The 25,634-nt window shown below is 37.0% G+C and overlaps 2 protein-coding genes across 2 annotated transcripts in view; one reads left to right on the forward strand and one right to left on the reverse strand.

The window, feature by feature from the left end:
- LOC131020541 (uncharacterized) overlaps positions 1-25,634 on the reverse strand; it is a 1,142,091-nt gene that overhangs the window by 250,472 nt on the left and 865,985 nt on the right. The window lies entirely within an intron of this gene.
- LOC131020269 (nucleobase-ascorbate transporter 12) lies at positions 16,425-21,431 on the forward strand. The gene is made up of 10 exons (XM_057948983.1): positions 16,425-17,296; positions 17,597-17,694; positions 17,787-17,957; positions 18,658-18,758; positions 18,861-18,996; positions 19,182-19,232; positions 19,325-19,612; positions 20,102-20,336; positions 20,434-20,720; positions 20,798-21,431. Exons 1-10 carry the CDS (start codon positions 16,732-16,734, stop codon positions 21,017-21,019), a joined length of 2,154 nt encoding a protein of 717 aa, XP_057804966.1. The 5' UTR covers positions 16,425-16,731; the 3' UTR covers positions 21,020-21,431.

Consider the following 25,634-nt stretch of genomic DNA (forward strand, 5'->3'; position numbering starts at 1 on the left):
AGCTTAGTTGGCAGTTGAAGTTCACCTGATTTTGGTCTAACTTCTGATGATGAAGAGTATTTAGAAGCTCGAAAGTCTAAAAAGACAAAGATTAATATATTTGACTTAATTCCGACTGCCAATTAAGCTCCAATTTCGTCGAAAGTCAAATTTAGGTAAAAATTGCACTAAAACGTAGATTTATGTATTTTTTTTTGCTTAATTAAAAATTCAGGTGAAAATTGCAACTTTAATTCATGTATATTTTTTTTTGTTTTTGGCATAACCCCTTTCTTTATAATATGCTTTAAATAGATATGTTGATTTTTATAGAAGGTGATATTTTTTTAATTCATTTACTGATGCACCTCTATTTAACTTTTTGATTGAATTTTTTTATTACCAAAGAATAAATATGAGCATATTAAAAAGTTTACTTGTTAATATTGTTTCCATTTTTTCCCTTAATGGTACGAAATTCAATAAGCATATATAATTGGAACAAATGAAGTATTTGAATATAAATTATAATGAATTAATAAATTTAATACAAACTAGATGATACCCAAACATGTTTATCAAACTAGTATAACCTAGACCATGCGGGACCGTACATGTATTTCACAGAGTTCTAAACAAGAATTTAAAAATAGACCCCTATAATGCAATTTTTTTCTACAATATCAACCAATATAATACTCCCTCCGTCCCATTAATAAAGACATAGGTTTTTTGGGCACGGAGATTAAGGAGAGGTAGATTAGTTGTTAAAGTGTTGTGGTCCACCACTATTAGTGTAGTTGATTAGTTTTAATTTAATGTATTTATTTATTTCTATTTAATGTTTTAGTTGAATTTTAAATTTTTGTAATTTCATTAATTTTGAAAATTTTAATTAATTTAAATGAATTAAATAAAAAATATTGTCTGGAAACTCAACCTCCACCTCCGACAACCACCACCGCCACCTCCGACACCTCAGAAATTCAACCCCCAAATCAAACCCAAAATCGAGCCTGCAAAATCGAACCCAAAATCGAATCACGGCAAACCCTAGCCCCTAACCCAAAAATCGAATCGCGGCAGACACAGAGTCTAGGGAGAGAGAGATGAGGGAGAACCGAGAGGGGAAGAGAGAGGAGTCGGACAGAGAGAGATGCAAGGGGAAGAAGGAAGGCGGTCGCGGCGCGGCCCCAGAGCCGCCGTCGGCTGGAGAAGGAGAAGCAGGCGGCGGCGGAGAAGGAGAAGAGAAGGGGAGGGGCGCCACGCTGCAAACCCTAGTCCACCGGCGAGGAGGGAGAGAACGAAGGAGAGGAGGCAAACGATTCCGTCGGAGGAAGCGAAGCCACCGCTGCTGTGCAGTCGAAAGGAGAAGGGAGGGGGTGGGTGACGGCCGAACAGGGGGTGGGTGACGGTTGTTCAGCCGGAGAAGAAGCAGCAGGCGGCGGCTGCACCACTGAGGCGACGTCTTCGTCGGGCGAGAGAGAGAGAGAGGGCGAGATGGGGATGGATACCGCCGGCCTTCGTCGGGAGGTGTTGCGGTCAGGGCGGCGCCGACGGCGAGAGAGCCGAGAGAGAGGGGGGTCGATTTTGGGAGAGATAGGCAGATGGTAGAAAATTGGTTTATGGTTTTTTTTGTCTTATTTATACTTTAATTAAGGTGCAATTAACTAGTGTATATTAAAGCCTAATTCTTTCCTTATTTGGAAGTGTGTCTTTATTATTGGGACACCCCAATAAGGAAAGTGTGTCTTCAATAATGGGACGGAGGGAGTATTTGATATCTGACAAAGCATAAAAAGACGGTGAAAATTTCACCAATTAACTGAATTGTGGTTATTCATGCATTACGAGCAGTTTATTCAATACTCCCTCCATCCCACGAAGCATGATACAATTTTCTTTTTTATCTGTCCCACGAAGCATAACACGTTTCTAAAAATAACAAAAAAATTACTCTTTATTCACATTTTCACTTTTTCACCTACCACACTTAACACACAAAATACCAATTTTTTAATTTCCGTATTAAAAAGAATTGTGTCATGCTTCATGGGACGGAGGGAGTACTATATTCTGGCTTATTCGTTATTCTTATTTCTCATGAAAATAGTCATTATCACTAATATATATATATATATATATATATATATATATAGAGTGTGATTTTAGTAAGAACTATATTTTTTGTGAGAACGTGATAACTAGTATAGTTAATGGATCCATTGTAGAAATTTATGCATTTGTTGTTAAAATTAGGGATAATTGCGTGAAAATACACAAACTTTGTCAAAAATCCATATTTGACGCGAAGTTAGGATTTTACATTTTAATACACCAACTTTCGTTGTTGTCCAAATTTGACACGACTTAATTCTTAAAAATTTAAAAAACAACCCTTTTTTATAAATAATTATACAAAGACCCACTTATGTTATGATTTGGGACATTTAAACCAAAATAAGATATTTCCTTATGATGTTTTCTTTTAATCTTTGATCCGGGCCTAAAATGGTTTAAAAGAAAACATCATAAGGAAATATCTTGTTTTGGTTTAAATGTTCCAAATCATAACATAAGTGGGTCTTTGTATAATTATTTACAAAAAAGGGTTATTTTTTGAATTTTTAAGAATTAAGTCGTGCCAAATTTGGACAACAACGAAAGTTGATGTATTAAAATGTAAAATCCTAACTTCGCGTCAAATATGGATTTTTGGCAAAGTTTTTGTATTTAGGTGCAATTTTCCCTTAAAATTAATGCATTTAAATAAGAAAAATTGGCTCCCTCCAGGATTTGAACCCAGGTGATGCGTTCATCCAGCAAGATGATGCATCCATCGTAGATTTTGATGATCAAATGGCTGAAAATGGTTATTCGTTCTTATTATAATAATTCTGACTTGAACGCCTCCATGTATATATTGGAGTGAGCGAAAATTTTTACTTTTTTTAGTGCATTAATTTTAATAGATAATGTATTAATTTTATAGCAGATGCATTAATTATAATGATTCTCATGAAAAATATAGTTCTCACTAGAACCACACCGTGTTGAGGGGGGGGGAGGGGTGAGGGGGTTCAGCTATAGTAAGAATGATTATTTTCGTGATAAATGAGAATGGCGAATAAGTCAATATAAATCTACGAATAAACTGATTATAATGCATGAATCGCCATAATTCAGTTAATGTGGTAAAATCTTCGACCCCTTCAAAATTTGAATAACTATTCGTGAATTACAATCGGCTTATTTGTATATTTATATTGACTTATTCGTTATTCTCATTTCACACGATTAATTTGAATAAATATCAGTTATAGAATTTAAATATCTAATATTTCAAATTCATTTTCATTTTTCATCATATTTAATCATGTTATTGGATCATTATTCTCTTCTCTCTATATATGTACATAACACTAAACAGGATGGGCACCTAAAAATCTAGGGCCTAAGCAATAGTTTCTCGTGCCTATTTGTAATTAAGGTCCTTATATTATTCAAAGAAAGATACAATTCACATAATATTAATGGAACTTGAACTGATAATTTTTTGTAAAAAAAAAAAAAAAAAAGTTTAGTGTCTCAATTTTCTGGCTTGATATAAGGCTCTTTAACTTTGTTTTCCTTTTATTTTCTTTTTGTTATAACGTCGAAAATCCGTACCACATTGAATCTTCTTCTTTGGTATAAATTGTAATTAGAGCTTAATTTTATTAGTGAAATAAGTTACGCAGATGTTTATTAGAATATTGGTAGTGAGTCAATTAATGATCGTTCGAATTTAACTCATTAATTGTGAAGCATAAATTAGAAAATAATTAATTCAAGTAGGAGCCCTGCCCGTGTAGGTTGTGCTGGAATAAACCGCCAATATGATGAGATAAATATTCTCTTTCTCTTGTTTAATATTTGTGCAGATTAATCATTATCCATGTACCTTGGATAAGATAAATATTCTCTTCCTCTTGTAATATTTCTGCACATTAATCATTATCCAGGTACATGGCGTATCCACATATATATTTTTATTTTATTTTTTATCTCAATTCCATTAAATTCAATTAAAAATCACGACAATGGTCAATGATTAGAAGACTCGTCACGACTATTAAAAACAACGTAAAATATTTTTTGTTAATTGTATGTAATTACTGCGTTTTTTTTATCAATTTATATTTTTATATACAAATTTTTAAATTCAACATGACAATTATTAAATTATTAATTCAATTTAATTTTATTATCAATAGTCAAAGTTAAACTTATTGCTGACATGATTGTTTCTATCCGATTGCCACATTAATTATTTAACCAGTCACGTTAAAAGTACATTTGATCCTAATCCCAATTGCTAATAAACTCATATTAATTCAATAGTTCAATATTCACAAAATCAAACTTTGAAATTTGTATATAAAATTAGAATTTGATGAAAATTCACTAATTAATAGGTAGTTAAGTTTTTAATTTTTTTTTTAAAGTTCATATTTTGAATTAAGAAAAATAATTTCCATGTATGTTGGCTTAGTTTTAGTGGTAGAATAATTTAATTTACGAGACCTAATATTCGAATTCATCGTCAAATCATTTTTAATTATTTGTTTCTTCTATCAAAAAACCACTCTTGTATAATTATTTATATTATTCAATAATTTTGGCAATATATATATATATATATATATATATATATATATATATATATATATATAGGAAGAGGTTCAAATAAGAACCACTAAATAAAATTAGAACGGAGAATAACATGTAAATAACATGTAAACTGCATAAGATAAATAAGTTTGATGGAGTCCCAACTTAAAAAAACTCAAATAGATATTCGGATCAATATAACTTTTAATCACAAGTTCGCTTCATCAAATAACCACCAAGGATAATGATCACTAAATTATTAGCAACAAATTACCGCAACTAACACGGTGTAATTGTAGCACAAATTGGTAACCAAGTATCGTATCCACAGGGACTGACACAACGAAACTACTTTAGCTATCTCCTAAACAAACTTAAGTAGTAGACAGGCAACAGAACGTAGAGATTGGTTGACTTAAACTAAAACGCAAATAACAATAATTAAAATCACGTAGGAAATATCAAAATATAAAAGACAACTGATCCTAGGGTAGTAAATTCATTAACTAAATCTACGTAATTAATCTATTAATCCTATGTACCAATTTAATCCAGTCATGATGAGAGATCACTTAATTAATCAATTACTCTCGCTAGAGCAGCAACGATCGTAGATTAGTAAATTCTCTATATCCGTTAGGTCTCAAGAAAATCTACTAACTCCCAATAGCTCCCTATGATCCACCTATCTCCGCTAGGTCTCAAGGTTAAAATCATATCATACATTCATGAATCCGCTAAACAGTTATCTCCGCTAGGTCTCAAACCGAATAGCTAAACATGCAAACTATTGGCCAAATAATTCACAAGAAATTAAGCACCAGGAATTATGAATCATAAACAGGAAGGCACAAAGGTATTAACAAATAAATCACATAAATTCAATCAACTATTTACAAACCCTAGAATCAGCTAAAGGAAATTAGCTAGACATAGCAAAATAAAACATAAACATAATTAAATTGAACGCAATTGTAAAAACGAATTATATAAAAACCGAATGAAAACTGAAGTAGCGGCTTGAATCTTCAATCTTGATCCAAGCCTTGAAAACTGGAAAACAATAAAATTCTAAAGCTATAAAACTAAAATATGAATGCTCGGGTTCTGGGTTGGTTCTCTCAATAGGTCAAAAGAGGACCTATTTATAGATTTCAGATTTCCTTCGGATCACCATGAAAGTTGCCATGCAAAGTAGAATTCTAAAGGTAATAGAATCGAGTGAAATAAGGCAACTCTCCAGCTGGATGCGCGCTCCGGAAAATACTCCTACTCTCGCCGAATTCGCAGCTCTCGCCAGAGGAATGGATGTCACCCGGGGAACGGGTCACGCCAGAGGAATGAGTGATTTCTCTGGCCTCGCCAGCGGAATGGGTTGCCAGCGGAATGGCGATTTCTCTGGTATCGCCAGAGGAACGGTAATTTCTCTGGCTTCTCGATGCCGCTGTAATGGACTTTTGCTTGGCTGCTCTGACTATTGACTCCTCTGGTGATGACTTCGCTACACTGGCTTCTTGATTTCGCTGACTCTAGAGAAATGGTGATTTCGATTGATTCCGCTGCACTTCGCTTTTATGACGCTGGCTCTTCTCTCCTCTGGTGATTTCTCTGACTCCAGAGACCAGAACATCTAGAAAACGCCAAATTCATCCAAAATTCTCCAAAATTGCATTCTTCCATTTCGAAATCCTAAATCTCCTGCAAAGCATATAATACACCATAAACGCACCAATTTCCAGAAGATTATCTTAAAACATGCACATACAAACCCTTAAAAATAGAGTAAATTAAGCATAAATCAGATAAGTGTGATCATCAATTAATTTAGTTGAAAATATTAGCGGAACTATTGGGCCTGTGGTGAGTAAGTACTGGTGTATGAAGAAATATATTAAATAGCACTTTTGCTCTTTATCTCAAAATATTGAATAGCTCAGCTGATGGCTAATTAATGCTTAGAGCAAGATGTTCCAATTGGTGAATCAGTTACCTATCCTACTGATTGCTTAAGAGCTTACCAGATAGACGATTAACTGGTGATTTTTTTCTCTCAGACGAACCCTAGCCGCATGGTGCTCTCTCTCTCTCATGCGATCTCCCCCTCCGCCGCGCCGCTGCGGCTGCGGTAGGGCCATCTTCTGCTTTTCTCCGGTCGGTTTGGCTTTTCCCGGCCCGACATGGACTCTCGCTTACTTCTTTCGGAGTTTCCTCCTATCTCTTCTAATTTCTCGCGTCATTCTTCGAGGATACCGTTCAATCTTGCTGGAAACCTTCACTCTTTGGTTGATCGATCTTCCTTGATTGCTCAAGAGTCCGATTCTGTTGATGCCTTGCTGTTTCCAGAAATTAGGGTTCAGCCGCCACCCTTGGTTTCTAGGGTCTCCCCGTTAACTGCTCAGCCTCCTGCGGTCTCACCGTTGCCCCTACATGGCATGCTGTCGCAGTCGCTATCGTCCGATTCTTCGGTGATCGACGGTTCCCAGCAGCCGTCACCTGCTGCGTTAACTTTGGTTAACCGGTCTGTCGACGCTAGGGATGCGCTTCATCCGATGCAGCAGTCAGGGGTTCAGACGGTAACTGCTTCCTCTGCCGGTGTGCCCGCTATCAGCTATGCCGGTATCTATTTCCCGGAAAACAAGATGCCTCCGCCCCCGGGGTTTTCTGGAGATGGGCAGCCTTCTCGCCCTCTGCCGGGTTCGACGGTTAGGCATGCTAAGGTTAAATCCTTCGCCGATTCGCTAAGTTTGAAGTCGGGGCTGCCTGCCGACGTTCCGGCTCACGACTTTGCTGTCCTAAAGCCTTCGATGGAAGACGGTCGTCCTCGCCTCAACATCTCTCCGGCTTTCCATCAACGACAAGTCCGCTCGTTCCAATTTGCCGTGCATGGCCGATTGTTTCTTCGCAAAGGGAATGCTCCCCGCTTCGCTGCTGATATTTATAATGAGCTCACTATTTTGTGGAAAACGTCGCATCCCTGGGAGGTCATTCCCCTTGGAAAGGGTTTTTTCACTTTGAAATTCTATTCGCAGGAGGATTACTCCATTGCCTTCTCTAGGGTTTCTTGGCGCCTAAGTACTGGAATCCTACATCTTCAGGCTTGGGTTCCCAAGTTCAATCCTCATAAGGTCATGTCTACTCTTGCTCAGGTTTGGATTCGTATTTTCAATCTCCCACATGATTATTGGCACCCCGAGGTCCTCGCTGGCATCGCTAGGCAGGTTGGAACACCGATTATCATTGATGGTATGTCTGCTAGAGCTTCGGTGGGTTATTTTGCGCGTGTGCTCGTGGAGATGAATGTTGCTTCTGATATTCCAGAATTTTTGGATGTGAAATGTGGTGACGATATCTATGAAATTGAATTTGGCTATGAGAATTTACCTTATTTTTGTGGGATTTGCTCTGTGGTGGGCCATGCTGTTGAGGATTGCAGGAAAAACTCTGAGACTGCACCTTCATCTCCGGCCATCCAGAGAAAGGATCAGAACTTCAAAGGACATAGCAGGAATGGGAACTGGGGATCTGCTGACTCTTGGCGGCCTATTCCCAAAGCCGTCGATGAGAAGCTTCATGAGGAGACTCCTCATATCGCTGATTCTCCTAATGAAACTGGGGCAAAGAACGTGGCTCCGGATCTTAGCGTCTCGACATCAAATTCCTTTGCTATTCTTGAGACTGAGGACCCTATAGACAATGGCAAAGGAATGAATCTGCAATCCGTGGATCATAGCAAAGAATTTCAAGAGGGGGTGGTGGAAGAAGTGGATGAGGAGGTTGACACCGATACGGGCTCTCCGCCATCACCTCCTTTGAAGATTGATTCGGACTTGACTTCTCCTGCCCCGAGTTTTAGTGATGAGACGCCAGAGAAGGAGTTGCCTCCTCCTCGCGGCCGAGGGCGACCGAAGGGAGCTACAAAGAAGGGGAAGGTTCCTGATTCCTCGATCAAGCACCGACTCCGACATATTATAGAGCGTGGCCATGCTCTTTCAGCTAGCCGGGATACTGGTGTTTTGCAGGAGGCCGTTCTTAACTCTACGGTGCCGGTGGAGTTTTTGAATAAGGTACAACATGCTCAATCTGGCGGAGCGATTCTGCAAAACTTTGTGATTCACTCCTCTTCCGATGCTGCCCGAGCTATGTCGGCGGTGGCCAAAAAGAAGAAATGGGGTGATATGTTGGATGATGATGATGTTGGGGACGAGAATGTTTTTTCTTAGCTTTCGTTCCTTTGTTTCGTCTTCCAGCGGTGCTTTGTGAGGGATTCTTACACGGTTTTTGTTTTGTTTTTTTGGTGTTTCGACCCTTTGTTGAGTCGGTGCTCTCTTTTTTCTTTTAATAAAATTTATATTTCAGCATAGACGATTAACTGGTGTGCAGAATGTGGTGATTTAGAAAACTCGCTTTTGGATAATATATGTTCAACGGTCTGTGACTTGAGTCAGTCTGACTATATATGTTGAAATGCAGTTGAACACTTGTGCAAAATATGAATGTAATGTCAGTTTCAAGAGCAATCAACAATATATGAACATGCACAAACTTTAATGTAGAAGGTAAATGACACGAGCAATTTGATTAATTGTTTTAGAGCTACAAGTCATCTTGACTAGTCAATTCTGTTAGATTGATCACATGGGTTTTGCAACAGTGACCATCATTAGCAATTTACATGGTTGCAATACAGTAAATAACAATTTGTACGATTGCAATACTATATGTTATTTTCTGGTAGCTTCCGTTACTTCATCGATTTTTAGACTATAAACTAGTAGCTTACTTATCAACTTCTCCTTACTTCTACACTTGTCATTTACAATTAGTGAGAGTTATAGAGTGGTTTTCTCCAACTATGTTAACACACTGTTATAATGAAGAACAATTGAAGGGTTTAGTGTGTTCAGATTTAAGCTAATGTGGCATGAGTGAGTTTGAGCACGAGCCAACTTTGTATCTTCAGTCAGTCATCTTGGAGTAAACCGATGCTTCCATCATTTTTGCATTGTGAGCAGCAAAGTCTTCCGCTGGTGACTTGGCACGAACCTGATCATCTTGGTCGTTGTGCTGATCCCATAAGCCTGGGACTCCAGTTGGATCTTCTGTAGGATCTTGTTTCAGCTTGATCTTCAGTTGGCCTTCAACAACCTTCGACTTCTTCCATAAACTACAGTTCAGCTAGGAACTTGTTGATCATTCAGTTGTGTTTTGATCATCATCTGATTGGATCATTGGATTTTGACATTAAATCAAAACTTAGAATTTTCCTAAAAAGAACAAATAATTATCTTTTCCTATTAACCATCTTCTTAATATATTAGTTTTGCTCTGAAGTTACATGTTATGTTTTGCCATCAAATTCCACTTTATTCATTTGAAAATAGCTAAATTATATTGTTCTTACTTCTTAGCAATGCCCCATTTAGTGATATTTGAGATTTGTAATCGTTATTTTTTTGAATTATATTATTGTTTGAGAAAAGTCTATGTTTTAATTAAATTTTAAAACCTTCTAAAATAATGATCTAGTTATTATATAATTTACAACTCACTTATTAGGGAGCTTGTTTTTCTATTTACGGGTTTTCAGCTAAGAGGAACTTAGTAGCCAAGGTTCATGTAAGTTAGTTCAATTTAAAGAAGAATCTATATCCAGTTTACAATGGTCAAGCAAGAAACCCTCATTAACTCAAGTATTAGTTGAAGTGCAAGAAGAAATCAGTTAAAAAGAAAGCAACCAATAGTATCAGCTAAGTATTTAAGGTAGCTGATAGAGATCACTTTGACCATTGTCAGCTTCTAAAGGGATCTATATACATATACAATGTTGCAGAGATTAATGTACTATGTTGCAGGCGACGACACATCAAGCACAATGGGAATAAATTCAACGCTACATAAGATCGATATTTCAACGAGCTCCTCCAACAACTCCATCATCTTCCTCTTATAAATACACAATGATTTCAACACAAGAGACTACTAAAAAATTATCGTGACAAACTCAAAAACTCTCAAGCTCTAAACATTTAAAAGCCAACAAGTAACCAACAAAAAATCCAAGTTCAAGTGAATCTCTTTAGGTGTTATTTGAGATCTATAATTGAGATTCCAACAAATATTTTCCTCTGTATTTCTAAGTGTTTTCTTGCTAATTTAATGTTCGGATTCGAGCATGCTGATTCTTAAAAAACTGTTATTCATTGTAATAGTTTCCTCACTTAGTTAGAAACCCTTTAAACACTCACCTTTACAGTAAAGTAATAATTGCGTGTAAGCAATAAAGTGTTAACCATTTGAAAACAAAGAAAAAGAAACAGTAACAGCCAGAAACCTGTGGTTCAATTTAAGGTTATCAAATTAAACAACTGACTTGCAACTATCAAATATGAAATCCTAAGATTAAGTGGATTCACCTTATTGCATCAAATATGTGGACGTAGGAGGTCATACCTTGAATCAGTTTAAACTCTTTATGTTTTTTTTTGGTATTTACATTAAAGATGTGTTTTTTGTTGTTGTTGAACATTTATCATGAAAAAAAGAGCGATAAAAAAAATTCTTCCTTTAAATCTTTTATTTATTTTCCCTCATTTTCTACAAAAATAAATTTTATCATTTCTCATTCCTCATTTTCACTGCAATGAAGTATAATATTATGCGTAAATAGGTAAAAATGCCATAATCCTTAGTTCCATATGAAAAATGCCATCTTTTATAAACACAAGCATTTTATGCCAAATTAAATAACTTAGATACCCTTTGATGTTGATTGCTTTGCTTGATTTTTTGTGGAAAAGTTTTTCACATTTGGTAGATTTGATAGCTATTAGTCAGAAATGTTTAAGAAAAATATGATTTAGAGAATGATTTAACAACTATCAGTCATAAGTTCATTTAGCCGGTGACTAAATATCATCTAGCCGCTCGGGCGGCTAAATCATTTGATCGGGTGGCTAGACGATCTGGTTGGTGGTAACACTAACTTTTCTATGGTCTAATGTTCCTATTATGTCAATTTTATAGGGAATTTAGTGTTTGATGATTGTTTTTTGCTTAAATTGTTTTATCTTATGAAGCATGATATTTTCTCGTACTTTGATGAAATTTATAAAAATATAAAGTCAAATTTGAAAAAATGGTCTGAATAAAAATTATAGATCATCTCGATACGAATTCGTGAGCATATACGGGTCTCAAATCGGAGGTCAGATGAGGGAGATACAACAGAAACAATAAAAGTCATGCGCAATAGTGAATAGTGGTCACCGAGCTCAAGCTTGGTTGAAAAAGAACATTGGCGATCGCCACTGAGGTCGCCGAGATTGCTGGGTTTTTTTTTTGTTGCGTTTTTGCGAAGTGGGCTTTTATCTGTATTTTTTTGTTTTGTATTGTTTATCCCATTTTCTTATTTATAGGTCCTTTTTGTTGACCTATTAGACACCTCACTTCTCATTCTTTTCCTATTTTTTAGTTTTTAGCTTTAGAATTTATTTCTTTCATTGTTTTTTAGTCTTAGATTTATTTTTCTACAATATTGAAGATTCCAGTTGTTCTTTTCGAATTCTTTCCGAATTTTATCAATTTTATTTATTTGAATTGCTTTCTTTATAATTATGTCTTCGATTTATTTAATTATATCTGGCTAGTTTCATTTATGATTCTAGGGTTTGTATGTAGTTGATTGAATTTGTGTGATTGATTTATTGATATCAATTTATCTTCCAGTTCCTGATTCATGATTCCTTGTGCTTGATTTCTTGTGAATTACCTGATCAATAATTTGAATGTCTAGCTGTTCATTTTGAGACTTGAATGTGATAATTGTTCAACCGATTCATGAATGCATGATATAGTTTTATCTTGAGACTTGAATGTAATAGGTGGGCTAGGAAGCTATTCTTCGTGAGCTATTGAGAGTTAATTTATTCTCTTGGGACTTGAATGTGATTGGAAATCTATTAATCAACTTTCATAGTTGTTCGTTAGAGAAGATTATGAATATGATTGTGATCTTTCATCAGGACTGAATTAAAATTGGTAACTGAATCAATAGGTTGAATATACATGTTTAATTAACGTTAGTACATTCCCTAGGATAAGTCTTTTATTTTCTTGGCTTTTTATATGATTTTATTTATTTGCATTTATTGATTATAGTTTTGATTCATCACATTTTTGCTTGCCTATATATTGTTTATTAGGATTACTCATTCTATTTTCGTTTTAGTCCCTTAGGATACGATAATCTGCTTGTCGTTTGATGCTACAATTATATTGTATTAGTTGCAGTTTTTGTTGCTATTAAAATAGTGAGCAGGTGGCTAGATGATCTGACCACTCAGTCAATTGATCTGGCCATCCTGACGACTAGATAATCTAGCCACCTACTCACTTGATGAACTTTTTGACTGATAGCTGTCAAATAGTTTTCCTTTTCACATTTTTCTTACACATTTTTGGCTGATAGCTGTCAAATTAATCAAATGTGTAAGACTTTCACAAAAAAATCAAGAAAAGCGATCAACATCAATAAGTATTTAAGTTTTGGCATATGATGCTTGTATTTATAAGAGAGGGCATTATTTAAATTTTTACTCTAATAGTATCCCTCTATTTCTGGCGTAATAATATTGTCCATCGTTGGAGTGAAAATGAGAAATGAGAAATGATGAAATTCTCTTTAAAGAAAGAAGGGATTTAATGAAATAAATTTTTTTGCCTACTCGTTTTCTAATGATAAATTTATAACCAAAAAGATTGCAACCTAGTGTTATTGAACTGTCATCTATCAGCATACTTACACCAACTAAACTTACAAGCATGCTATTGTTAATTGAATCAATCATCTAACTTGTACTTAATTTGCTTAATTTACATGAGTTGATCTACTATTTTTCAAATATTTTTTTAAGTACAATTGAGTAAGCTAAGCCACCATTTATCGTACACCAGCTCAATTATATGTATAATTAATAAACTCTAATATGTCTATAGGTTAGCGCATTGTTCTGTTCACTCTTGATAAAATAAACAATTTTGACAAAGATAACTAGCTCATTATCAGTGTTCTTATCTCAGTCAACTTAAGAATGACCTATTACTCCCTCCGTCCCAATATTCATGGTCTATTTTTCTTTTTGGACCATTAAATTATATGTATAATTAATAAGCTCTAATATGCATGTAGGTTAGCTCATTGTTATGTTCATTCTTGATAAAATAAACAATTTTGACAAAGATAACTAGCTCACTATTAGTGTTATTATCTCAGTCAACTTAAGAATTACCTATTACCCATCCGTCCCAATATTCATGGTCTATTTTTCTTTTTGGGTCATTCCATATACAATGACATGTTTCTTTTTAGGCTATAATTAATATTCAATTAAAATTTTTAATTAACCCAATAAACCCTAATTTTTTCCTCATCTCCTCTGAATTTTTCTATTTCCCGTCCCAGCTCACTCTCTACTCATCCGCTTCCCATCCCTCCACCCTCCATAACCTTCAAGCTCGTACCTCCACCACCAACCTCGCACCACCATCGTGCCGATCCGAGAAAGAAAGATTAGGCAAAGGAGGTGACGACTGCTCGCTGGCTCCAAAGCAGTAGTGGTGACATGTAATGACGCGACGACCTCCCACTCTCTCTTTCACTTCCTTCTCGCCGCCTCCCCCTATTTTTCACTGTTTCTTGGCGATGGAGGGCGGATTCGCGGTAGCGGCTAAAGCCATAGGCGGGGAGATTGAGATAAAATTGAATAACATAGATGAGATTTTGAAAGGCGCAGAGAATTGGTTGTCAGATATCTGGAAATTCGATATGTTGAATGTAGATTTTGGGTGGGGAAAGGCGAGGAAATTGGAAGTCTTTTCGATTGACAGAGAGAATTATTCAATGTAGCTGTGTAACCTAGGGATTTCGATGGTGGATTGGAGGTGGGTTTGTCGTTGCCTAGAGTAGAGAGAGAATGAAGGCTTTTGCAACGATTTTTGCTTATATGTTTCTACATAGTTTGCTATGTGTCTACTTGTTCAATTCCATTTATTTATGAGATGTTGGTTGTGTTTTTGTGCATGTGCTTGCAGCCGAACGTAGCCTTCATTTCTCTGCCGCTGTCGGACGACATGCGACAAGAGATGCCTTCGTTTCTTTGATAGTTGGATCGAATAACTTTATTTGACTTCATTAATAAAGATGTAATAATAATTAAAAATACATTAAACACATGGACCTTATATTTTTTCTTCATAATCTAACTCTCCTAAATACCCGTGCCCACAAGAAATAGGCCATTAATATTGAGATGAAAATAGTATAAATTAACATAAGTTTTATTTTAAGATAAATAAAGAATAAATTACAATTAATTTATTGTCCTCTCAAACATCAACATACACTCGCTCGAAACATATTATATATATATATATATATATATATATATATATATATATATATATATATATATTGTTTGTCAAAATAGAAAATGATAATAATATATTTGTAATTACTCGACCGATGAAGTTATATGCAGAGAAGGACATGAAAATCAGAGAAGAAAATTTTCAAAAAATATGCCCCTCGTTCTATTGATAATGATTCATTTGATTTGGGCACAGGAATTAAGGATGATGTATTTTATAGTGTAAAGTAAGTAGGTATCACATGTAAAGATGATGTGTAAAGTAAATGCTTGAATTAGGTCATTATCAATGAGACGGACAAAAAAGAAATGTGAGTCATTATCAATTAAACAGAGAGAATAATACTCCCTCCGTCCCATGAAACATGACCCAATTTTCTTTTTGGTTTATCTCACGAAGCTTAACATGTTTCTAAAAATGATACAAAATTTACTCTTTATTCACATTTTCACCTTTTCACCTACCCCACTTAACACATAAAATATCAATTTCTTAATTTTCGTGACGAAAAGAACTAGATCATGCTTTATGGGACGGAGAGAGTACTTTATTCATGGAAAAAAAGGGTAAATATCATGAAAATACCTTAAGTATACCCTTTTTTATCAAAAATACCCTGAAACTTTCAAAATGTTTTCTAAATTCTCAAACTATCAGGTTTTTATCAAATAAATCATGTATTTATTTTTCGGTCACCAAAAACATGATGTGGCTCGTCAGATGCCACAATATAATTTATATTCTATTTTTTTAAATGCAATGGCAAAAACGACGTTGTTTCGTACTATATCATTTATAAAAAAAATCCACTCTGAAATTAAAATTCACTTCTATCTTATTTGAAATTTACGCTAATAATCTAGAATTAAGGATAAACACGATAGAATATGGTACGAAACGAAGTCGTTTTTGCCATGTCATTTAAAAAAATAATATAATATAAATTACATTGTGGCATCTGGCGAGCCACATCACGTTTCTAGTGACCGACAAATAGATGCGGGATATATTTGATAAAAACATGATAGTTTGAGGGTTTAGAAAACATTTCGAAAATTTCATAGTATTTTTGATAAAGTAGGTATAATTCAGGTATTTTCATGATATTTACCAAAAAAAAAAAAAATACTAGTCATTTTTGGACTTCCACAATCATTAATCCTTTTTCGTTTTTAAACATTTTCTATCTAGACTAATTTATCCACTTATAATATTATTCATTATCATTATTAATATTATTTCTTATATATATATATATATATATTATTCACAATATATTTTACTATTTTATTGAAATGGATATCATTTTAAAAAAAAATGATTTATTCGTAATTTATTTGGATAGATTTAGCACGAAAAGATGAGAGAGAATGGATAGAGAGAGCGGTGTTAGTAGTACTGTACAGTAAACGCGGTTGCCCCAACCCTTTCCTTTAAACTCATTACTTCTCTCTCCCTTGTCCTAACTCTCCCTTCTCTCTCACACACCACACGCACTTCATCTCTCTCGCTGCACTTCAAAGCCTCTACTACAGATCTTCTCTCCACACTCTAAAACCCTAACAATCTCCTCAGATCTACTCCCGCATTCCACTCCATCTTCTCAATTATATGTGCTCTCTTGCTCACGCCCGCAGCTATGCATTTCTACTGTTGCTAGCTCGCTCTCTGTGAATGGCGAGCTCAGACCCGACCAAGAGGCCCCCCTGGCCGCCGGCGCCGGACTCCGCCGCAATGCCGCCGTCGTCCTGGGCCAAACGCACCGGCTTCCGCCCCAAATTTTCCGGCGAGACCAACGCCAGCGACTCAGGCCAAATTACCGCCCTGCCGCCGCCGGAGCCGCCGGCGCCGTCGTCCCAGGCTAAGTCAAAACCGCCGAATTCTAATCTGGACCTCGAAGCCGGGCGGCCGCGGCCCGGTCCGAATTCAAACGGGGAGGCTGCTGTGGCGACTGCGAGGGATAGAGATAGGGATAGGGATAGGGCGAAGGAGAAGGAGGAGAAGGAGCGGAAGGAGAAGGAGAAAGAGAAGGAGCTTACGCCGCCAGTGAGGAAGCGGAGGGATTCGGATGGAGGCAAAAATTTGGGAGCTAATGGAGGGGATGGCAGCCGGAGGGCGGTGAGGAATGAGGATGCCGCCGCCGCCGCGGACGTGCTGCCGCAATCGGTGATGGATGATGATGGGTTTATATCGAGGCAGTCGCATATGAAGTACGAGTTGAGAGATTCTCCTGGGCTTGGTGAGTTCTGAGTGTTTGTGTTGATCGAGTCTGCGTTAGGGTTTTCAATACTTTTTTATGCTTTCATGAAATATTCGAGATTCTGCTGACTAATTCGGAGGATGAATTCCTTGACCATGTCAAATAGTTTCAATCTTGATGGCTTTGAGTTTAATTGGACCTCTAATAACTGGAGTTCAATTTGAGACGGATTGTGTATTTGGATGCTTAAAATCTGTTCTTTTAAGTTTAGCCTTGGCACTATTGATGTGATCACTGTTTGAAAAAGTACGTAATTGCTTCTGGTTCTTGTCATTTCAGTTCCCATTGGTCTCTATGGATTTCAACATTTTCTTTCTATGTTGGGCTCGTTGATACTGATCCCGCTCGTGTTAGTCCCGGCAATGGGTGGCACCCATGTGAGCACTTATAGTTGATTTCAAAGTTTTTTTTTTTACTTGAAATTATGTTTTTACAGAGGCGTTGAACTAATTGTTGTCTTTTTGTGTAGGAAGATACGGCTAATGTAGTTTCCACAGTGCTATTCATGTCAGGAGTGACGACACTTTTACATATATCGTTTGGCTCAAGATTGCCCTTGATACAGGGCCCTTCATTCGTTTATCTTGCTCCTGCACTTGCAATTATCAACTCTCCCGAATTTTTGGGGCTTAATGGAAATGTATGTATTTCTGCTTAGATGCTTATTTCTCGAGCTCCTTTTCTTTCAAGTTTTCTTCTCGTGGCAGATCAAAAGGAATTAGTGAAGTTCTCTGTCTGAAGGATCACACCACTCAAACTTGATAATAGTATAAATTCAGCTTTTCATGTATCTTATTCTTACAGCTTTGTTTGCTAAGTTTACAACTAATGCACTCATCCTAGAAGCTAAAATCTTATAGGTTGCATCTCTTGTGAGATCAAGTTGATATTCTTAACTATACAGTCTACTACTAATGTGAAGGGAGATGTTTCTGCCTATATTTGTACGTAGACATAAGCCTCGAGGAGAATTTCACTATGGACTTAGCAGAACATCTAATTTTTTCTGACTTGAGAGACAAAATGGAGAAAAATGTGGATTCATGTGGATTGGTGTTTTGAGACAAGGTGCTGCTTAGACATTACATAACAAAGTCTGATGTGGAGTCCATAAAAGTAATAACTCCTCTAGGTTACAGTCATGCATCAAGTGCCTTTAAGGTGACTTTTCCCCCCCAAGACGATGGAAGTAATGGACTTTGTCAATTAAAAGGGGGAAGCTGTCTGAACTATTTTGCAAGAAAACCGACTTAGCATTTATAGGTGCTGAAATGTTTTGTAAAACATTTTCTGGAACCGTTGTCTGTGCTTTCCTAATGAATGAATGTTCGAAATGGCAGAATTTCAAGCACATTATGAAGGAGCTACAAGGGGCTATAATTATTGGTTCCGCCTTCCAAGCCTTCTTGGGGTACAGTGGTCTGATGTCAATATTTGTAAGGTATATCCCTTTTTTCAAGTGTGCTACTGCTACATGATGCAATCTTGATCTCATAAGCCAATAACTCACCATGAGTATGTTTTCTGCTTTTCTTCATTTCAGGTTAATAAACCCAGTTGTTGTGTCCCCTACAATTGCGGCTGTTGGGCTCTCGTTCTACAGCTACGGCTTCCCACGGGTTGGCACGTGTATCGAGATTGGCATGGTGCAGATATTACTAGTTGTTGTGTTTTCCCTTGTAAGTTCGTTGACTGAGTTTTGATTACATATTGAAGGTCTGTCCTCTTTGTTACATTTGAATGTAAGATTGAAGGTTCATTACATCCCAAATATGGGGAATACAAATAACTTAACATTCTTATAGGTAAGGAACTTTGTGCTATGGCAATTCTTGTGATGTGTCATGTGTCACTTCTTTTGCAGTACCTCCGTAAAGTATCGATCTTGGGCCATCGCGTGTTCCTAATTTATGCGGTAATTTTATATTCCTTTGCTTGTATATTCTGATTTTCGCAATAATTTCTAGCAAAGATGCTTTAATCCAGTTTCTGCATGTGTGAACCTAGGTTCCACTTGGTCTGTTTATTACATGGGCTACAGCCTTCCTTCTGACAGAATCTGGAGTATATAGCTATAAAGGTTGTGATGCAAGCATACCAGCTTCAAATATAATATCGGACCACTGCAGGAGGCACGTTTCAAGGATGAAGAGTTGTCGAGTTGATACTTCTCAAGCATTGAGATCTGCACCTTGGTTTCGGTTTCCATACCCATTACAGTGGGGAACACCTGTCTTTCACTGGAAGATGGCCCTCGTAATGTGTGTGGTGTCTATCATTTCATCAGTCGATTCTGTGAGTCTTCTCTGTTTTTTCTTGGTTTTATGTTGATATCGAGTTTCCTCCACAACCATCCCCCCCTCCACCCCCCAAAAAAAAACAAAAAAGAACTGAGGCCTATTTGTGTTTATTTCTATCTACGGCAAGATTTGGTTGGTTTGATTCGCGCCGTCTGGTTTTTGGGAAGCAGGTGAATACAATATCCATTTATATTGCTTTGATTCATGAGAAATTTTAGTTTCGTCTATGTCTAAATGTGAGGTTTCTTTTTGCGTTCGTGACGAAATCAAGAAGTGTCATATGGGAGATTGGTTTTCATAAAATTAGTGCAATTATGTTTTTATTATGTAGTCAAACTTTAGTCTGGATGCATAGGCTAGTTTCTTGCTTACAGACATTGTTTATAGATCTTTCTAGAACTTCTATTAGGTCCTTTATACTCATATTTTAGGAAGTTCATGTTAGATCTAATTTTCATAATTGACTGGTTTTCCTAATTCCCAGGTCGGTTCATATCATGCATCATCATTATTGGTGGCTTCCAGACCTCCGACAGCGGGCGTTTTAAGTCGGGGAATAGGTCTTGAAGGTCTCTCTAGCATCTTGGCTGGTCTGTGGGGCACAGGGACCGGCTCGACGACTTTGACAGAGAATGTTCACACCATTGCTGTAACCAAAATGGGCAGTCGAAGAGCAGTCGAATTGGGTGCATGCATATTGATCGTCCTATCTCTCATTGGTACGCTTTCTAAACTGTAAAACCCGAATGATCTTGGCTTGTGCTCTTTTTTTCAGTCTACGAATGAACGTTTTTCTCATTCTTGGTTGTGCACCAGGTAAAATCGGGGGTTTCATTGCATCGATACCTCAAGTTATAGTTGCAGCTCTCTTGTGCTTTATGTGGGCAATGCTCACCGCATTGGGATTGTCGAACTTGCGATACAGCGAAGCTGGGAGTTCGAGGAACATAATCATCGTCGGGTTGTCCTTGTTCTTCTCCCTATCAGTCCCGGCCTACTTCCAGCAGTACGGCATCTCTCCGAACTCCAACGTGTCGGTTCCGAGCTACCTCCAGCCGTACATCGTGGCTTCTCACGGTCCCATACACACAAAATCTTCCGGGGTACGCCTTCTTCCCCCACCCTTTCTTAAAAGTTTTCGTAATCGTTGTGTTTTACACTCGTTCGCGCCGTGTGGCAGCTGAACTATGTTCTGAACACGTTACTGTCGCTTCAAATGGTGATTGCGTTCCTGCTTGCTCTCATTCTCGACAACACGGTGCCTGGGAGTCGACAGGAACGGGGAGTGTACGTGTGGTCCGAACCTGAAGCCGCAAGAAGGGAGCCTGCTGTGTGTAAAGACTACGAGCTGCCGTTTAGGGTTGGCAGAATGTTCAGATGGGTGAAGTGGGTTGGCCTCTGAGAGCTCGTCGGGTGCACCATGCAACTGTACAATTTTCCGGCTTCCAGCATGCGACTGTACAATTGTCTGGCTTGCCGGAAGCCGTGTGTTGGAATGAGAAAGATTCTATCTTCGTCAGGTCCGTTGATTGGTAGTTGGTATTTGCAGTTATAGAATGATTCTTTGAGGAGGGCCGGATATTGTGGGGGCACCGCTCTTGCAGAGATGAGGATTCGGGTTGTGTATATTGCAGTTTTTTCGTTCCTTTCTTTTTTCTTTTTGGGTCTTTTTGGTTGGGTTTTTTGTTTTTTGTTTTTTGTTTTTTAATTTCCGGGGCTGGGTTGGGGGGTGGGGGTTCAATCCTATGTTGTAATGTTATAATTGTAAAACATGCACGTGTATTTTGAATTAAAGATTGGACATTCACCCAAAATTTTGAGAATTCGGTTTATCACATTTATTTATATTATATGTATATACTGCAATAGTGTTCCATGTTGCATGTTCTATAATAAACAATCCGAAGAAGTTGGATAATATGAAGGATATATATACGGAGTAATATAAAGAGAAGCTAGAAGCTCAGAGTTGGCCTGAGAATCTACTATGTATTTTTAATTTATTCCACTTACAAAGAGGGGTCTCGAATTGAGAAATAGACTCTAGAAGCTAAAAGAGGGTATCATGAGCAATTGTAAAAATTGGGTTTATTAAGGGCCCGTTTGATTTTTAGTATTGGATTAATCAGGATATAAATTATCCTGATAATTTAGTGTGGATTAGTCATGATTTCTAATCTCATATGGGTGTTTGATATCATTGGTAATTAATCCCAAAAAGTGTTTGGTATCCATTGAAATAGGTTGGATTAAACAGTGTTTGGTATCCATTGAAATAGGTTGGATTAAACATATTTAAATTTAAAATAATTATAATTAAACAATCATGTAATTTTTTTTAAAAAGAAAATAGTATGATGTTCAACATTAGAGATAAATTAGAGCGAACAAAAATTAATATTGGCACTTTAAACAATCATAACTTATTTATTTCAAATTCATGTTTTTATAATTTTTACAACGAATTAAAGTTATTCTCGTAATTTTTAATTTAACATCCATATTGAATATTTTTTTCATGTATCAAAGTTAATAATTTTTTAAAGAATTAAAATATTCCCTCCGTTCCGCTATAAGTGAGACCCCTTTTTTTGGGCACGAGAATTAAGAAAAATATATTTTGTGTATAGGTGAAAAAGTGAAAAAGTGTTTAAAGGGTAAAACTTTTACCCAAAAAGAAAAGAGTTTCACTTATGGTGAGACACCCAAAATAGAAAGAATCTCACTTATAATGGGACGGGGGGAGTAGAAAAAAAGAAAAAAGAAGAGAAAAATTGATGGAAAAATTGCGAAGAGAGAGAAAATTTGAAGCTAAAGAAACTCGTCTTTCATAGTATTACTAGTACGTCCGCCCGTGCGATGCACGGCGAATATCGAAATTAGACGATGTTCTAAATAAATAAATATAAATATTTAATATGATCATAATATAAGTAAATGTAATTATTGTAAAAAAAAAAAAAATCACACCGATTACTCAATAAAGAACTTGATCTAAAAATATATAAATTTTCAACTCGTGTATTTTCAATAGTTGAAATACCATTTCATTATTTTTAATTGATAAATGATGACAAATATAAAAATTTATTAAAAATCAAAAGCAAGTAAAAACGATAATTAGTATCAATTGTACGTGTGTGTATATGTATATATAATAAGATGCATAAAACCATCGATTTACATATAATTATATACATATTTTTTGAATAGATATTCAAATTATGTTTATTCAATTATTTTATTTAACTATAAATTTAAAAAATAAGTTATTTTGAAATATCCAAGAGGTGAAAACCTATACATAAAAAGTTTAATCTTGACTTGAATGGATGGAAGTAAAAGCTCTAATTTTATGAAATATACTATACTGACCTTATTGTAATAATGTCATTGTTACGACTTGTGAAAACTTGATTAGAAGACAGGTGGTTATCCCAAATGCGGAAGCTGTTTGTGTGCTTTGCCGATCACAGCAGGAAGACACGAATCATCTTTTCTTCGTTTGTCAAAGAGCCTCCGAAGTCTGGTACGACATCCTGTCTTGGCTCGGTTTACAGGCGGCACTTCATTCATCAGCAAAACAACATTTCCTCGCTTTCACTAGCCTCGACAACAAGAGAGTCTTCAGGAATGTGTGGATTTGCATGGTGTGGTGCATCTGGAACTCAAGAAACGATTGTAAATTCAACCAATTTACATGGAATAAGGAGAAAATTGTAACACCCCGCCTATTTATATTAAGTTTAGAATTTATTTTAAACTTAGATTAGGATGATTTACGCCGAAAAAATGAAAAAAATGATTTATATTTTAAATTCCAACAAAATTTATTTTCAGAAGCCTTTATAAAAATTTAGTCTTTTGAAATTTTGTGCATTTCATAAATCGAATTATATGAATATGTGATTATTCTATATGATTAGTATTTATTTGTACATGATTTAATTTAAGTCTATGTTAAGCTTTAATTTTTGAATGTGTTGGGCTTTGACAAATATTATTTTGGGCCCTAGTTTTAATTAAGCATTCCTTGTTAATAATTAAGCCCAAGAGTCATTTTTCCTAAAAGAGAAGCCCAACCCACCACCTCCATTTCTGTGCTAAGTACAACAGCTACAGTTATCAGAGCATCTCACCACCATGCGCGCCCACTCTTTTGACTCTTCACCCACGCTTCCTACCATGCAGTATCTTTTGACTCCTTCACCCACGCTTCCTACCATGTCTTCTACTGCAGCAAGTATGTTCATCCTACTCCTTAAATATCTCCCTTATTCATCTAATTCCTCACCCCAGCAACAAAGTTCAAACAGAAACAAGATCACCACATAACATAGCAGAACTCATTCAATCAAGGTTTGTCTTTAAACCCCTATTTCAATCTCTTTCATTGACGCAGCATGATTCAAACACCATTAAGATTTTACAAACCAACAAGCATGAGTAGCAGCCCCATAACTGAAGATACAAGCTATATATATATCTGCATATATGCATACATATATGATGCATGTTTGAGATAAAAGGAGAAGAAGTTGAGTTTGAAACTTTTGATTTTTATTCCTTATTTTTAAACTGCGATGCCTCGAGTTGGGTAGAGTCTGGGCGGCGACGGTGGCTGCAAAGAGCAGTTGCTGTCGACCGGAATTGAGCAGGGTGAAGGGGTAGATGGGTGGTAGCAGCGGCCATTACTGCGGTCTGACGGAGGGCGAGACCGGAGGTGGAGGCGCAGCCTGTAACTGCGTCGTCGTCGGAGAGAGATGAGGGAGGCTGGGCTTGGCGGCGGTGGTGCCGCTGCTGCCCAGCCAAGGACGGACGGAGGGGAGTGGACAGAGAGGGAGTTTCAGAGGGCGTTCGGCGGCGGCAGTGGGCTTCGTCTGCTGCTGTTCGCTGGTCTGTTTCGAGGGACGTCAGGCGGCGGCGGTAGACCTTGTCGGCTGCTGCGGCCGCCGATTTAGAGAGGGGGGCGGTCGGCGGCAGCTTTCCTGCTACAGTCGCCGGACTGATTCAGAGAGAGAGAGGGAGTCGACGGCGCTCGTCGTCGCTTCCCTGAGTCGCCGGAAATGAGCTAAGAAGAGAGGGGCCGAGGGAGGCGGCTGGCCTTTTCGGTTGATGCGGCTGCCGGAGGAGATTCGAGGATGAGGGAGAAGGGGGTTTGGCGTGAAGCGAGAGATGAGGGAAGAGGGAGAGAAGTTGAGGAGAGGCGGAGTCAGAGCCGCCAGCGTCCGGCGGCAGCACTGCCGTCCGGCGCGAGGTGGCAGGGAGCCGAGAGAGGGAGAGGAGGGCGCAGCTGCAGTTGTGTGTGTGAGTGTTGTGCGGCTGGGGGGAAGAAGAAGGGGGGGAGGAAGTGTTGGGCTTTAGGTTTGGGCTAGGATGGAGTTGGGATGTTGGGCTGTGATGAGGAGCTGGGCCGATTTTCATTTAATTGACTGATGGGCCTTTCTTTAATTACTCAGTTGGGTCTCTTTTATTTAAAAGATGGGCTGCAGTATTCTATTAAGGTGTTGGGCCGTTGTATTTTTTTATAAAAGATCTTGGACTGTTTTATTTTATTTAGTAGGGCTAATGACATAGATTAATTTGATTAATTATATTATAGAAAAATTTGATGATAATATTATTATTATTATGTGCATATATTAAGTGTAATTACTTATTATATGAGTTGAGCATGAATGATTTGCATTAAGCATTTTTGCAAATGAAGGCATTTATAATTTAAATTGGTTTTCATTAAATCCAATTATTTAAGAAAATCGAGTAAGGATTTTGTTGGTGTCCTTAACTCAAGAATTTAGTTTTCAAGTATTTATTTACTAAATTTTGAAAACCCGGCTAAGTGAATCATAGAATGTTAAGCACTTCACCACGACGTAAGATTAGCTTCACGAGACCTATTAAGAATAGAATTTCTTGTAGGCTTTGTGACCAGGGGGATTAGCGCTGCTTTCCCAAGACAAGTTATATGTGTATGATCTTCAGGCTTTGCCTATCCAGGTGGGCTTACTTTCCTA

Source organism: Salvia miltiorrhiza, chromosome 1 (assembly GCF_028751815.1).
Source record: "Salvia miltiorrhiza cultivar Shanhuang (shh) chromosome 1, IMPLAD_Smil_shh, whole genome shotgun sequence".
Classification (NCBI taxonomy): Eukaryota; Viridiplantae; Streptophyta; class Magnoliopsida; order Lamiales; family Lamiaceae; genus Salvia; species Salvia miltiorrhiza.

What these genes read in the sequence shown, in the direction of transcription:
- LOC131020269 (XM_057948983.1), top strand. Translation starts at nt 16,732, where the DNA reads ATGGCGAGCTCAGACCCGACCAAGAGGCCCCCCTGGCCGCCGGCGCCG. An exon ending in GAGAGATTCTCCTGGGCTTG is followed by an intron (nt 17,297 to 17,596) that starts GTGAGTTCTGAG and finishes TTGTCATTTCAG; the next exon opens with TTCCCATTGGTCTCTATGGA. An exon ending in TCATTTCATCAGTCGATTCT is followed by an intron (nt 19,613 to 20,101) that starts GTGAGTCTTCTC and finishes CCTAATTCCCAG; the next exon opens with GTCGGTTCATATCATGCATC.